Below are 15,027 nucleotides of genomic sequence, written 5' to 3' on the forward strand. Positions count from 1 at the left end.
GATGCAGCACGGCCCCCGCGCGACGTGGGTGTGTTGGGGGGGAGCACGGGGGACGGACGGTTCGAAGCCTGGTCCCGTGGCCCTGCCCCGATGCAGCCCCCAACTGCGGAGCGATGCTGCAGTAGGAGTTTTGGGGTGGTTTTTTTAAGTGAATCCCCCAAATAAAATTAATCCCCCCCCCTTCTTAGCACTCCCCCCAGGGAAAGCTGGGGAGCAAGAAGTGATTACAGGACTGGGGGGGGCGATGGCTTGGGCCGGGGGCAACCCCAGGTGCGGGCTGCCAGCCGTAACGCTTTGCCCGGAGCGAAGCCCGGAGCCGGGGAAGCAGCCGGGCGAGCACGGAAAGCTCCTGGTGCCACCGGCGCGGCGAGCGCGTCCCTTCCCCGTGCCAGGGCAGGGCTCGCCGGAGGAGCCCTCCACGTCGGGGGGTCCGAGCCCCGGCCGAGGGCAGCGTCCGCCTGGGATGGGGGGAGGCTCCGGATCCCGACGTCGCGGGGAAGCGGTTGACGGCCAAGAGGAGTCGGAGAGCGGCCGGCTCCGGCTTCCAGCCTCCGGCACGGCGGAGGACGGGACGGGGATGGACGAGGGCGCCTGTCCCTCGCGCCCGGCTCTGCCGAGCTCTCCGGGGACGCCGAACGGATGGAGACGGAAGGGGGGGAAAAAAAGTGGGCATCGAGCGGCTCAGTCAGTCTTGCAAGAGGTGGACGAAGCTGGCTGGAAAGACACCGGTGCGGGAGCCRTCGCCCTCGATGAAGCCGACCTGGGGGTGCGGAGAGGGGTGTCAGCRAGGGTCCCGTCTCGGAGGAATGGGGCAGAAAACGGGGGTGCGGGGGGGGTGGGGGACGCTCACCCAGCTCTGCTCATCCTCCTCCCGCGTCACCACGATCACCTCGCCCTTGGAGAAGGTCAGCTCCCGGGCTCTGTCGCCCTTGCAGTCGGCCACCGCCTTCACCCGCTTCGGCCGCCCCTTGGCCTGCCCCAGCGCGGCGATGGGCGAGGAGGGTGAGGGACGCGCTGCCCGGGCCGCCCCATCCCGGCCCGGCTGGCCGGGGGGCTGCCCGGCCGTGGGGGGGGGAGGGAGATGGAGGAGCCTCTGCCCATCCCGGGGAGCCTCCCCTCCGAGACCCCCCCAAGTTGTGACACCTACCGGAGCGAAGCGCCTGGGCATGGGCACCGGGGGCGCCTTGCTCAGAGCGGGGTCCTCGGCGCAGCCGGGGCTCTGCGGGGCGACRGCCGCGCCGGGTTTGCCCGCTGTGCCGCCGATGCGCCGGTACGAGCGGGTGCTCTCCGAGCTGCCGGGGACCAGCAGAGACAGCGTAAAAATAACAGCAAAAAAAAAATCAGCCGTCCCGCTCCGTGCGGTCGCGGCCCCCGATGGGACCCAAAGGACCAGGCCGTCGCTCCCAACYGCGGCCCCGAGCGGACGCTGATGGAGAAGGTCCCCCACGGGCTGCCCCAGGCTGTCCCCTTTCCCAGCCCCCACCAGCCCTGTCCTCCCTCAACCTAACCAATCCAATTTCCCCCCCAAAAAAAGGGGGGGGGGAAATAATAATTTCCAGGCAGTCCCAGTCCTGGTGTCTCCCCCTAACTGATCCTAGTCTCCTGGGACAACCCAGWGCCCCCAAGGCTGCCCCTTGCCCACTCCTGCACCCACCCAGGGCCACCATCAAGCCCCTGAGCAGACTCCAGGTCGGGGACGCTTTTGCTCCGTGACCACTGGGGACAACTTGAGGTTCCTCATGGCCCGTGGGAGACCAGCAGGACCCGAAGCTGACCTGCCAGCTCCATGCTTAGGGAGCCATCACCATGCAACCCCCGCCCAGCACATCCCACCAGCACCCGACCGGGCTCAGGGTCCCCACCTGAACTTCACGGGGGTCATCTGCACCCCGTCCGGCGRCTGCCCGGGGGGCTGGCCGGGCTCCGACGCCCTCCGCGTGCCGCCGCTCTCCGTCTCCGAGCGGGTCTCCCAGTACGCCGCGCGCCGGGTCTCCGCGGGGCTGTGGGACGCGGCGGCCGGGTGGCTGGCGGCGCCGTCCAGGGTGCCCGGGGCGCTGGAGGAGGAGAGGCTGCGGGGTGCCGGCACCTCCGCCAGGCCGGGGAACTGCGGCTCCGAGGCTTGCCGGGGAAGCTCGGGGCGCTCTGGGGAAGGGAGAGCGTGGAGACACGGGGGGGAAGAGGCGAGGGGGCCGCGTTGCCCAACCGTGATGGTGRTAAAAATAATAAATAAATAAATAAATAAATAAAAACGCCAGTTTGCACTGGGGCGATGCTGGAGCAAAAACCATCCTCCAGCCCTGGCCCATCTCTGCTCCTCCCCGGACCCCTCCAACCCCAAATACCCGGACGGGAGCAGTCCCGAGCACCCCGCGCCGGGCGAACGCCCCCTCCCTGAGCCAGGACCCAGCTCACCCGTGGGGCTCTGGGCGGCTCGGGGCCGGGGGCCGCCCCGCGCGGGGTTTTTGACGGGCAGCGGCGGGGGGAGCTCCTCGCTGTGCGAGCGCCGGGGCGCGGGCCGCGAGGGCACCAGGATGGTCTCGTAGGTCTTGTTGGTGATGTCCATGCCCACGCAGCTCCAGCGGGTCTGGGGGCAGGCGGCGGGCGGGGGGCTCGCGGCCAGGGGCGACGTGCCTTTGAAGGAGCGCTGCAGGGGGCTCACCTGCGGGGCGCACACCCGGCTCCAGAGCTGCCCCCCACTGCCAGCACCCCCCCCACCCAGGCCGCCCCAGGGCATCCACGCTCCCCCACCCCCCCCCAGCATCCCTACAACCTCCTGCCCGTCCCCGGGGACGGCCGCTCCCCGCGGTACCTTTTCCTCCAGCTCGTCCTCGCTGTCGTAGGTGTATTCCTGGGGGGGGTCCCAGTCGAAGTCCACGTGCACCTGCAGGGAGAGCTTCCCCGCCTGCGCCTGCTCCAGCTGCGGCACGGCACGGCACGGGGCTCAGCGGCACGGGCCGGGCGCTTCCCGGCGCCRCYGCCCCCAGCCCGGAGCGGGTCTCCMGCGTCACCTACCAGCTCTTCRCACTCGGYGTGTCTGAGCCTCCTCGCCACGTCCAAGGCCGTCTCGCCCGCGGCGTTCACTGCACGAGGGAGGCGCGAAAGGCGCCGGGTCTGGGTTACCGGCCTCGGACGCCTGCCCCCCTCGCCCCCGGGAAGGGCGTGCGCCCAAAGCCCAGCCCCCAGACCCCCGGGCGACGCGGCCGGCCCCCGGTGCCCGTACCTGCCGTGCAGGCGGCTTTGCCTTTCAGGAGCAGCTTGAGGCAGTTGGGCTGGTTGTAGAGCGCGCCGTAGTGCAGAGCCGTGTTTCCATCCTGGGTCGCTCGGTCCAGCGTCCCCCTGCGCCGAGCCACCGGGAGGAAAGTCAAGGCCGGGGGCGGCGGCAGAGCGCAGCCCCGCGCCAGCCCCACTTCCCAGCCCCACGCACCCGTTCTGGATGATGAAGTCCACCAGCGGAAGGGAAGAGCGGTCCACGTACCGCACGGCCACGTGCAGCGGCAGCTCGCCCTGCTCCTGCGGCGAGAGGGGAGCCGGGCTCGGCCGAGGATGCTCGCCGCCCCGCGCGGCCAAGGGCAGGCTTTTGCCAGGAGGCCGGGAAAGCCCCGTGGCGCAGGAGGGGAGGAAAAGCCACCGATTTTGCTAGCAGGAGCTAGCGGGATACCAGGCAGGGCTTACCTGGCCCTCGGGGCTAACCAGGGGCTTGGCCAAATCGTGTCCTTCTGCGAAGGCTTGGAGCAGGGCCAGGAGGTCCCTGGTGCGAATGGCTTCCCAGAGGCGGTGCGGGTCGTCCCGGCCRCCTTTCTGCACGTACCGCCGCTCCATGTACTTGGCCACGATGTACTCCTTMCGGGCGCTCCTGCGGGAAAAGGGGGGGGACAAGGTCGGCGCGCCCCGGGCCAGAGCGGGGGCCACGGCGCCCAGACGGCTCTTCACCCGGCGACAGCAGGAGGCACCTCCTGCTCTGCCTCGGGATCGGAGGACGGGAACTGCCGAGGAAGGTGCAGATTCCCCCGCCACGTCCCACCGCCGGGCTGCGGGGACGGGGGCAAACGCGGCACGGCTGCTCGCCACCGTTGCAGCCCAGCGCACGAGGAGGAAGAGGAGGCGGCTCGGCCGGAGGGCGCTTGAGGCTCCAAACGCGAGACGTCGCCCTGCCACCTCCGGGCCCCCGCGGCCGACTCACATGTCGCTGCCGGCCGACGGCTTGGGGCTGTCCTGCGCGGGCAGCGTGGCCTCCATGATCTCGTTGAAGCGGGCGTTTCCGATGCTGACGGCCAGCTGGGGCGAGGCAGGGGCAGGGGGAAGAGGGGCCGTGAGCGGAGAGGGGCCGACGAGCCCGGGACGCGGCCTGGCTGCGTTGCACCCCGTGCGGCGATTTGCAACCCCTCATCTCGCGGCCCCGAGGGAGGGGAAAAGCCGAGGGCGCATTCGCTCGCCGGCGGCTTTCCTTGCACCGGCCCGCAGGCACCAGCGCCCTCCCAGATCGTCATCTTCCTCCCCGGGGAGGGGAAGTTCGTTTTAACAGGGGAATTGATGTCCCCCCACACTTTAGCAAACTGCTTCCCAAAGCTCCCGCCTGCCTTCCTACTCCACAGGCTGCTACGGYGGGAGGGAAACTGAGGCAAGACGCTGGGGAAGGATTTCGAGCACCGACGGGATCCAAACCCTGGGGCAGAGCYGAGGGAGGAGGGTTGAAACCTGCACCCTGGGAGGGTTTGGAGCCACAGAGAGCCCGAAAGACAGAGCAGAAGGCRATTCCCCACGGACGCGAGAGCCCCGGGCGCGGGGAGCCGCTTACCAGCAGTTCGGAGGTGCTGAGGACGTCCAGGGTGAGGGACTGGATGCGGGAGTAATGCACGCCCAGCTCGCGGTGGATGCCGGAGCACTCGATGCACGTCAGGATGCCCAGGTTGGTGGAGAGCCACGTGGGGTCTGCGGGAAGCGGCGCGAGGGCTCAGCGCCGCCCCCCGCCGCCCTGCCCTCGCTGCCCCCATCCCCGCGCCCGCCGGGGAAAGCGGCGGAGCCCCGGGGACGCTCTCGGCGTGCAGCGTCCTGGCAGCCGGGTTTTCAGCGACCCTCTCCGAGCACCGGCTCCGCGGTGCTTTGCCGCCGTGCCCGTGCCCCTTCCCCGTCTCCCTCCCGGAGGGTCCCAAGCCCCGACCTACCCGGGGCCCCGCAGTCGCAACACTGCTTGTTTCCCGGCATGTTCTTCACCTCGCTAATAACCAGCTTGGTGAGCTCCTGCAAGCCGCCGTCCGCCGCGCCGCCGGCCGCGGCCGCGCCGCCGTTGGGCTCGCCCCTGAAGGCGTTGCTCAGCGCTTCGTCCTTGCTGTTCTGCAGCACGGAGACCCAGCTGGGCAGCGGGGAGCGGGGGGTCAGGCGGCCCCCGCGCCCAGCCGGCCGGCCCTCTGCTCCGAGGAGTCTCCCCGAGCGCGCGGACRGGGAAGGGATGAGGTTTGCCCGGCCGCGGTGGGCAGAGCCCGCAGCGGGATCTGCGTCTCCCGCGTCCCAGGCGGCTGCTTCGGGGGTGCAGGGGGGGGGCAGGATTCGCGCGGTGCCTTCGCACGCCCTCCCCACGGCGCGGGGCGGGCACGGGCCGCACCACTTACACAACGCACTCCTGCTCATCCTCCGCTTGGAAGTGATACGTCCTGTTGTCTGCAGGGAGGAGGAGGAGGAGGGGAGAAAAAGGTGAGGGGGAGATTCAGGCTAGCCCAMGACAAGTAGGGGCTCAAACTGCTCCAAAGAGCTGCATTAGAAAATAAATAAAAAATCACTGCGTGTCACTCTTCGTCAGGAGATCCTTGCCCCACGCTTTCTTTCAGGTCACAAATGTCTTGACCTTGATAGATCCCACCCTGCTCCTCGCAGGGATTTGTCCTTCCTCCGCAAAAGCAGCCCGAGAGACGCCCGGAGGCRGATTAAAAGGGCAAAGTGTGCCGAGGCACCTTGGCAGAGCTGGCAGAGGGCCACCGGGAGCCGGGAAAACCCGCTCGGGCTAGTTTCGAGAAAAACTTCCTTTGAAAAGGGAGCCTACACCTCCAGCTCAGCCGCCTCCAGGTCCAACGCGCCCGCCCCCCGCCGCCTCCGGAGCGTCAGTCGGGGCAGCTGCCCCGGGATAACTCCCGGCCGGCCGGCCGGCAGCTCGGCGAGAGGGGAGACCAAGCGGCACGCACCCCGCCGGCGTCTCCCTCCCCGTCACTCACGGGTCACCAGGTCGAAGCACTTCTTCTCCTCGGCGTGGGGCCGCACTTGGCAGGTCAGGAGGTTCAGCTTGACGGGGGGACGGTTTATCTGCAAGGAGCAAGGACAGAGACAGGTGAAAGACCGGGATAAGAAGTGGTGCGGGTCACTGCTGTTTAAACGCGCCYGTTGATGAGCATTGCCAACCACGTRTCTCCTACRGCAGCCACCCCTCCAGCAGGAGGGCAACCAGCGCCAGRTGCTGCCTCCGGCTGTAGCTCCCTTTGGGGTAACTGCGAGTCAGATGGTCTCGGACCGTCTGCACRCTCCCTTTGCGGGGGATCCGAGCAGGAAACGTCTCCCGTTCTCCTTCCTTGCTGCGGTTTGGGCCCTCCACCCCCAGAGGGCAGCAGCTCCCTCCGGAATCGCCTCGTCCCCTTTGGCCTAGTCTGGAACCTCAACGTCCATCTCCTTGTCCTTGCCAAAAACGCCTCTTACTCACCACCTTCTCACGTCAACACATAGCAAACACTGGGGACGAGGGACACGAGCGGGGTGCTCCCCATGTGGCATTTCCAGCCATAACGGTGCTCAGGCACTGTTGACCCCCTTTTTTCTAAGGTGAGATTTCAAGTCAGCGCGGGCAAAACTAAACCTGATATCAAACAACAGCAACACTCAAAGGACATATTCAAGGACCAGATGGGCCCTACAGAAAAGTCTACTCAATCTAGTCTTGTAGTACTTGGAAGTCACACTCTAGTGGCTTGTTTTCCTGCCGAGACCCATGGGGTGTAGATGGGACTTTCAGGCTAARGGAAAGACCCTCTGAAAGACAGGAAGGAGTGGAGGCCTCTGGGTCACATTCCCAAAGGACACACGAGAAACTGAGTACCTGGAAGGTTTGAAAAGACTTTGGCCAGGGCCTGCATAAACCCCTCCCGTATCCAGCAGGAGAGACTGTACAAACCAGGTTCTCGAGTTTGGCACGTGCAGTGTGCAAATGTGTGCCCCGTGCACCAGACGAGGGTCTGCACATGAGCAGTGTCTGACGGCAGATTGCTCTTTGAGGACAACCTCACGAGTGAAGCCCCTCACTGCTTACCGTGCTGTGGGAGATGGTGAGACACCCATACTTCACGCCACACTTCCTCTTCTGCCACACTTTCCGAATGCTGAGCAGGAGAAGGAAGACGCGTGAGGAATCATTGCACAGCCCTAATTGCCTACATCCCTCCATCCCCCTAAATCACAGACGCTCCCACTGGGCACAGAAGTCCTCAGCAGAGGCTGACTGCTCTCTGGATGCTCCCTGTAACTCAYAGGGCATAAAATGTCCTACTACGCTTGTTGTCTTTGGGCCACACTAGCTTCACACGCTGCCAAAACGGCGTTATGAATCTCGTAGCCTGGCTTTATAGCAGAGCCTGTAACCATGTGCTCCAAGCCTGGTGAGCCAGGGCTCATTTCCAAGAGGTGCTTTGAGAAGGTGAAGACCTTTTGAACTCCAAGGGCTTTATTTTTTCATCCTGATGCTTCCTTTCAGGATCTCTTTCCTCTCCACACCCCAGAAACAAGGCATTTCTTCCTTTCCTATCAGCCTCACAGTGCACAGCTCTTCCGAGTGAACCTGATGCTGAGTTGCTATTCCTGGAGACACACATCCATGAAGCAGCTCCTTGAAGCCCCTCAGTACCACCTCCACAACATCCTCCTCCCCCAGCAGCAGGGGGAGGGATCCCTGACCAYCAGGGTCTCATCTAAGATCTCAGCTCTCCTCCAGCTAGGCAAAATTGCATTTTCCAAGAGTTCGTACGTGTATAACACCAGAAAGGACTAAATGCAACTGAAGGCCTGTACAGTAAGGAGTAAAGGCCTCACCCAAACAYTTCTGCCTCAGGGTCTCCCAATTCTAGTAGCTCTGTAGTCTCCCCTGAGCAGGGCGCTCTCTTAGCCCACAGCAACGCCAGGATGGTCTCCAGGATGGTCTCAGGGTAAGTTATACTCGTCCTCACCCATCACTCTTCTTGTACAGAAATCCCGACTTCTCCGTCCCATACTGCTTGTTCCCTTGGTGCTGGTGGATGCTGTAGCCACTGCCAGAATTCTTCCTGCTCAGGTTTTCCTGAGCTCACCAGGAAAAAAAAAAAAAAAGCATTAAAAGAAATGAGCGGAGCAGTTGTGGTGTCTGTGGCAGGGTGACCTAGTCCTCGGGGACACTGCCAGTGCATGGGCAACGTACCCACCAGGACAGGGGAGCTCCTGCAGCCCTCAGCTCCCCTCCCAGCCTCCCCCAGGCCTCCTGCTCTCTGCCAGYTCCTGCGGATGTCCCCCTTGATCCCCAGCTTCCCGTTCCCTGCTCTCCTTGTCCCCAGGCTACACCTTCGCACACTTCTCCTTACCTCCCCGCACCCCATGACCCTCCTTCTCACRTCTGTACGGGCTGGTCCTGTATCATCCCTTGGCCTCACCTCTTTGCTCTCCAGCTGCAGGATGCTCCGGAGGGAATCGCGTGTCTGCGTGAGCTGTTTCACCTCCTCCTCCTGGGCTTGGTGGAGCTGGAAAGAGAAGCAGCTACTGTCACTGCTGTGCTGAACATGTGCACTCTCAGCACCACAGGCTGGCACAGGGGACTGAAGGGCAAGGCACAAGAGGGACATATGCCATCTCAGCAGTTGTGTCCGAGTGGAGCTGGACAGGAGGATGGGGAGACTTACTGTGTGGAGGGACACAGCGAGCTTCTCAATGAAGGGGTAGAGGTTCTGGGCAGCTTTCCAGCCATCTTGGAAGAAACTAGGCATTTATTTCAATCAATTAAGAAAAGATGCAAATGGGGAGCATGGAGAAAGAGAGCTTATTTAGAGAAAACGTGACATGAGACGTGAGCAACCTCCCAGGAAGCTGCTCTTGCTCTGTGCCTCCCCTGCTAGCGGGATCTAGGGAGACACTGCTGAAGGCTGAGTCTAGCCTAAGAGGTCAGGACACTCCAAACGTTTGGGGGTATTTGGGACATAGGAGTAGCCTTGTGTTCAGTACAAGCTCATCTCTCATCTCGTTAGGAAGAATCCCTGCTAGAGGCTGGATCCCCAGGGGCCTTGTGGCCCAACCCCAACCAAGGACATGCCCTTGGCCAATGCAACTGCTTCCTCCTTGCCCCGGTTTCCCCAGCTGTGAAACAGAAGAAGTGACCCAACGCCCACACGCTGGACGAGGCTCACTAGGTGCAGCAGGAAAGGAGCAGGGACATTAATGCTCGTTCAGAGCACGCTTGTTAGGAGCGCTACCGTTAACGGAGGAGTTGCTCAGCTTGTTTCATCCTTGGAAATYTGTCAAGCAACCAAATCACTGGATACATATCCCAGGCCAGACCCCTTCCCCATAACCCCAGCAGCCACATTTATAGCTCCTCAAGTCAAAGCATGTTCCCACTCCCTAGATATAACTGGACGATGATGTGCATTGCTGAGCCCCAGCCCAGCACCATCCCAGACAGTGCAGCCTGAACACCAACAGCTTGAAAGAGAAGGACAGAACGAGGAAGGTGCCCTGAGCCCAGGTCCATCTCCTTCGGCCCACGAGCGCGGCCAGCGGTGCCGCGCGGCCCCGGGGCCGAGCCAGCCCACCTCGGCTCACCGGCGAGCGGCACCTACTTGTGCTGAGCGTGGAAAAACTTGATGAGGCTCTGCAGGAAATCTGGCCCTTGCTTCATCTGACTCTCGCTGGCTTTCAGCAGGTACTGGAGAGGGAGAAGGCACAYGGATTAGGGAGCTAAAGCAAGGACTAGCTAAAAACCCCCAGGAGAAAGAGCAAGGTGGGTGAAGCGGTTCAGAAACCGGGATTTCTTGCTTCCAGCAGGCAGCACTTCGAATTTACAGYCCATCAGAGGCTGGAAACGGCAATGCCATGACGGACCTGGTTGGAAAACGCCAAATTCATCATACGCAAGCATTGAGCAGGTCCAGCCACCAAATTAAATCCGCTCAAGGGCGAGGGGAGAGCCGACACCAGTGCAAAGCTTGCCCTGCGCTCGCCTCCCTTCCGTGTGCGGGGAGGAAGGTTGAAACTGTAGCTCGCTTTCAAGGGGCCACGGCACTACGCAGGATTTGAAGTCAGCTCGCTGGGGATGACCCTCAGAAAACCTGGATTTGGAAGTCCTCCAAGCCTTGAAAAGTTCAAGGGCCAAGGCAGGCCCCTGGGGTTACCAACGGAGCATGCTTCTCTCACTGCTTATTACTTCTGGAGTTAATAAATAACCCCAACCCAGCTCAGCTGAAGAAAAAAAAAATAATCCAAATATTTTTAAGACGTGACCCCTTTGCTCCTAAAATCGTATCTCAAGTAGAGAGCGCCTGCAAAGCATCAACCCAGGAGGTCTGCGGTCCTCCCCAGGGATGTCCTGGGGGACGAGGGCGCACAGCGTTTCAGCGTTATAAACCAAACCGATCAATCAACCACAGGCGGGGTGGGGGGAAACACACACAAAACCCAACCCACACCCAAAACTTTCTGGTCATGCAAGCAAAAAGCAAAGAAAACCAAAAGTAATTTCCCTTCGCAGGCTCATCTCCAGGCTCGCGCAGCTGTCAAATTGCCCAGGAGGTAAAATTTCCTCTCCTCCGCTGCGCTCTCTCCCAGGAATTGCAACCGGGAGGCGAGCGGAGGGGGAGGCGGATGACCCGCCAGCCCTCCTCCAGCTGCGGAGGGCTCCGGGGCCTTTCCACGGCGAGGAAACCCACGGGGGCCGTGGGAGGACGGCCTGGCCCGGCCCCGGGTGGGTTTGCTCATGGCAGGACACGAATAGAGCGCAGGGAGAACAAAAAAAATAAAAAAACCTCATCCCAGCGCAACCCGGGGGCCCGAACCCCGCTCTGGCACCGAGGATACCCACAGATGCCATGGACCAAAATCCAGTTGCAGCAGTTTGCAGGATGCTGCCCAGAGCCAGTGGGTCTTTTGTATCCCAAAAAAAGGGGGAAATTTTCCCGTTTTGCTGGAAATCCCTGGGATGGAGCCTGCTGACCCCCATGTGTCTGTGCACGGCCACAGCTCGGCTGCTCCAGGCGGGTTCCTGAGCTGGCTGGGGAGCGGGATGGACAAGGCACTCGGTGGCATTTCCAGCAGCACAGYGCTAGGGTGAAACGTGGCAGAGGAAGCAGGCAGGGGTGGGAGTTAAGGTGGCTTTTTCTCCGAAATCCCGSGTGCACGGGCAGCGGGCACAGGAGCATGCGGCGGGGAGCAGCCCTTCATGGAGACGTCTCCCGGGCAGCCAAGCAGGACTCCACCGACGGGGAAAGGAGAGGATTTCTGGTTTTCTTGTTCCCTGCCAGCAGCACAGCTGCAGAAGCATGCCAAGAAGCTGGATAAATGTGCCGAGAGCCGGGAGAAAGGGCAGCCCAGCAAGGTTGGGGGGGGGGGATGCGCCAAGCAGCAGGACTGCGAGGCAGGAGCAGGAGAGGAAGCAGGAATAACGCTCACGCAGGGAGTTCCCGCTGCGGCACGGCCAGAGACGGAGCAGGACTCCCGGGTCCCTGCCCGGGCTCCAAATCTGACTCCTTGGGAGGGGCGTGCGGTTTGGCCACATCTCCGCTCGGGCCTCAGTTTCCCCCACCCAGACTCAGCCCTCTGGGCCCAGGGGTCTATTAACCTGCTCCATGCAGCCAGAAGCTGCAAAGCCRGAGAGACTTCCAACCTGGAGACCTGGGGTTGGACCAACCCTGAGCAAAGTCCCAGCCAGAAAGGACTACGGATGCCCRGCTCCCGCGGGACTTCCCTGCTGCCGAGGCTGTGGCAGGGCCCGAGGGAGAAGGAGGTGGCAGGAGAGTCCCAGCTCTCGGACATCCCAGCTGGAGCAGCGGAAACCTCCCAGGGCTGCAGCAGATGGGGGTCCAGCCGCCTCCATCCCCCTCAGTACCGACCTCAGGCAGAAACCGGACCGCGTCCTGGCCTCAGGAGCCACAGGGAGCGATGGATATCACGCGCGGATATGCCCGCCCGCGTGCGCGAACCCCAGCGCCTGGGCGATCCGTGTCCCCGTTTGCACGCGGCCTCGTTTCGCAGGGCTGCCTGGAAGCGGGCCCCTCCCCAGCGGCGCTGCCGCCGCCGCAGCGGCCCCGTTTCCATGTGCTGTTATTTATTTAACAGTGGTGCTATTCAAAGCAATGACTCATCTGGCCGGGCCCCAGCCCCGCGCTGAGCCCCGACCCGCTGCAGCGGCGGCTCCTCGCCCAGCCCCAGCCTCCTCCCCTGCCCTTTGCTCCGGCTCCGGCTCCGGCCCCGGGGCGGCGAGAGGGGCTGACGCCCCGGGGCGGCGAGAGGGGCTGACGATGCACCCTGCACCGGGATGCGGGCGACCCTGGGCGCTTGTCCCCCTGCCCTGCATCCCTCCCAAGCCACCGAGGAGACTCCTGGATTTCTCCCTTAGCRGTAGCTAAATGGGGGGACGAGACCCTGAGCCCGGACACCGGGGGTCCCTCCTCCCYGCCCCGGCGCGGCCCCTACCTCGCACATGTGGAGCTGGAAGAGCCGCCGCTCCTTCTGCACGTCCTCGGCCCCCTCGGCCGCGGCCGGCTCGGCCGGGGGGAGCCCCGCCAGGCGCGCTCGCTCCTTCTCCTTCTCCATCTTCCCTCTGCCGGGCGGGAGGCGAGAGGTGGGGACGGGCCCTGCCGCGGGGACGCGGATGGGGCAGCGGGTTGTGCTAGCGGAGCGGGACGAGGGAAAAGCATCTCCAGGCTCAGCTGCTTCCAGCCGGCAGGACCGGGGACGAGCGGGTTCCCGCTCGGCTCAAACACGAACCTCACGGGAAACCGGCCGCGGSACAAAACCCCTTTGTGCGGCAGGGGATTAGGCGCGTTTCTGCCGGAGGCAGCGGCTGACTTACACTTTGGTCTCGTAATCCTTCCAGGCCTTCTCGATCTGCTTCTTGGAGTCCTGCGGCAGGAGGAGAGCGGGGCGGGCAGCGCGGAGGGGAACGCACAGACCCCGCAGCGATGCCCCCGCCAGCTCCGTCCCTTTGCAGCCCTCCTTGCCCCCCTCCAGCGCCCGCTGCCACGTTCGCCCACGACCCGAGAGGATGCCAGGAGCGGGTCTCGCTGCTGTGCATCCCCCGGGTCCCGGTACGGGGAGGGAGGCAGCGAATCCCGCTTTCCCTGGCTGCTCCCTCCCCGGCGCCCGTGCCCGGCGGGGACTCACCAGGCGCCCGTCCTTCAGCTGCCCCTTCAGCAGGCTGTCCAGGGGGAAGGAGACGATGTTGTTCAGGTTCTGCACCTGCGCAGCGCAGAGAGGGTGCCGGGGTCACCCCGCGCGGCCGGCGTCCCCGGCGCCGCCGGCTCCACCGCTGCCCCGCCAAGGGTTAAGGAGGCTGCAGACGGGGCCGGCTCCAGGCACCACCGGGACAGGCTGCGGCTTGCCGGAGCTGGCTGCAAGATGTGCGACGCGGGGCCCTTCCCACAAACCGCACCAGCGCCGGAGCTGCCAGGAAACGAGCTGCTTCCCACCCCCCTCCCTGCTCCCTCCCCAACCTCGGCCCTCCGCAGCAAGGGCGGCACGGATCACCGGGGAGGCGCCGGCCCCGCGCCGGGCATGCGAAGGCGAGAGTGGGCTCAGTGCTTGCCTTCGGCCTCAAGGAGGAAGATGGAGGAGACCGCAAAACCCCACCGCCCGGCCCCGGGTCGCCCCGCGCCGCAGCACGCAGTTTCGTGCCGCTGGGAGCAGCGGCAGCCCCCGTGCGGGACCACCCTGCCGCAGCCGGGGCTCGGCGCGGAGGCCGGGACGAGCCGCGTCCTCCTCGCGGAGCGACACCCAGCCGGAGGCAGCGGCTGCTCCGGAAAGGGGGAAGCTCCGACGCTCAGAAATTTCTTCTGGAGGCTCCCGYGGGCCAGGGGAGCACGTGGCGCCGGCCCGGCGAGGGGATCCTAATGCAAACTCGTTCCTCGAGGCGGGGGGAAAGCGAGGGGGAAAGGCAGCGGCCGGGAGGCTCCKGCTGCCTGTTCCCACGCCTCCAGCACGGCGCTGGAACCGGTTCGACTCCTTTGCTGGGACGGTTCCCCAAAAAGCCCCGGGAAGAGTGCGCGGGGGCTCCGGCCGGGCTGGGACAACCAGGGGGAGGGAAGRCGAGAAGCAGGGAGGCCTGGACTGSGATAACTGGGAGAGGAGGACGCCAGAAGAGCCCCTGAACCGCAGGCGAACCGCAGCAAAAGCGAGCTTTGCTTTCTGGCTCGCTCCGGCAAGCGGGGCCGGGGGCCAGCGATGCCCCTTTGCAGGGCTCGGCCAGGGACCGCGGAGGCGGCCGGCGGGATGCCCGCGCCGGATGCCCCAGGGCTTTGCCTCCGGGCGCGCACGGACCCAGCTCGCTCCGGCAACCCCTTTCCCAAGCCGGAGTTTTTCGGATCCCGTCTCGGCCCAGCCGGCCCTCCAGCAGCCCGCACCTCCCTGCGGGGCGAGCCTATGAGCCGCTGCCCTGGAAAAACCGAAACAAAAAGCTGAAACAGAAAGCTGCCCCCGGAGCAGAGCGAGGGGCCGGGAGGGGCTCCGCGGCGGGGAAGGCGCCGGCGCGCGCRGCCCGCCTCTCCCTCCCGGCGCACGGCTCCGCGGGGCTTTGATTCGCTTTCTTGGCGAGCGCGATCGGAGATGCAACCGATACGAGGGGGAGGAAAAAAGAAAGAAAGAAAGAAAGAAAGAAAGAGCGCAGCTCCAAGCGCACAGCGGATCACCGCGTCCACGGCCCCGGCAGAGCTGGGAACGGGCTGCAAAACGCAGCGCGGGGGAGCGGACGAGCTTGGGGCACCGGGCAGGCGCAGGGGAAGCCTAGTCCGGCCCTGCCTGGGGTGGACGGGGCAGGGGGGTCTTTCC

The 15,027-nt window shown here is 64.7% G+C and overlaps 1 protein-coding gene across 1 annotated transcript in view; it reads right to left on the bottom strand.

Annotated features, from left to right (window-relative positions):
* Positions 1 to 7: 7 nt before the first annotated feature.
* Positions 8 to 15,027, bottom strand: part of ASAP3 (ArfGAP with SH3 domain, ankyrin repeat and PH domain 3) — a 16,784-nt gene continuing 1,764 nt past the window's right edge. Inside the window, exons 3-26 of the mRNA XM_085315738.1 lie at positions 14,604 to 14,635; positions 13,369 to 13,470; positions 13,058 to 13,107; positions 12,679 to 12,805; positions 9,831 to 9,916; positions 8,898 to 8,973; positions 8,652 to 8,738; positions 8,196 to 8,305; positions 7,286 to 7,355; positions 6,204 to 6,291; positions 5,607 to 5,655; positions 5,163 to 5,350; positions 4,796 to 4,929; positions 4,181 to 4,275; positions 3,673 to 3,853; positions 3,425 to 3,510; positions 3,221 to 3,336; positions 3,013 to 3,080; positions 2,810 to 2,917; positions 2,413 to 2,659; positions 1,863 to 2,142; positions 1,148 to 1,292; positions 851 to 973; positions 8 to 760 (exon numbers count right to left, since the gene is read on the bottom strand). Coding sequence (XP_085171864.1) covers positions 686 to 760; positions 851 to 973; positions 1,148 to 1,292; positions 1,863 to 2,142; positions 2,413 to 2,659; positions 2,810 to 2,917; positions 3,013 to 3,080; positions 3,221 to 3,336; positions 3,425 to 3,510; positions 3,673 to 3,853; positions 4,181 to 4,275; positions 4,796 to 4,929; positions 5,163 to 5,350; positions 5,607 to 5,655; positions 6,204 to 6,291; positions 7,286 to 7,355; positions 8,196 to 8,305; positions 8,652 to 8,738; positions 8,898 to 8,973; positions 9,831 to 9,916; positions 12,679 to 12,805; positions 13,058 to 13,107; positions 13,369 to 13,470; positions 14,604 to 14,635 — 2,723 coding nt within the window. The 3' untranslated portion in view covers positions 8 to 685. The remainder of the gene's footprint in view (positions 761 to 850; positions 974 to 1,147; positions 1,293 to 1,862; positions 2,143 to 2,412; positions 2,660 to 2,809; positions 2,918 to 3,012; positions 3,081 to 3,220; positions 3,337 to 3,424; positions 3,511 to 3,672; positions 3,854 to 4,180; positions 4,276 to 4,795; positions 4,930 to 5,162; positions 5,351 to 5,606; positions 5,656 to 6,203; positions 6,292 to 7,285; positions 7,356 to 8,195; positions 8,306 to 8,651; positions 8,739 to 8,897; positions 8,974 to 9,830; positions 9,917 to 12,678; positions 12,806 to 13,057; positions 13,108 to 13,368; positions 13,471 to 14,603; positions 14,636 to 15,027) is intronic.

Source organism: Rhea americana, unplaced genomic scaffold (genome assembly GCF_003343005.1).
Source record: "Rhea americana isolate MKP2758 unplaced genomic scaffold, rheAme1 scaffold_439, whole genome shotgun sequence".
Classification (NCBI taxonomy): Eukaryota; Metazoa; Chordata; class Aves; order Rheiformes; family Rheidae; genus Rhea; species Rhea americana.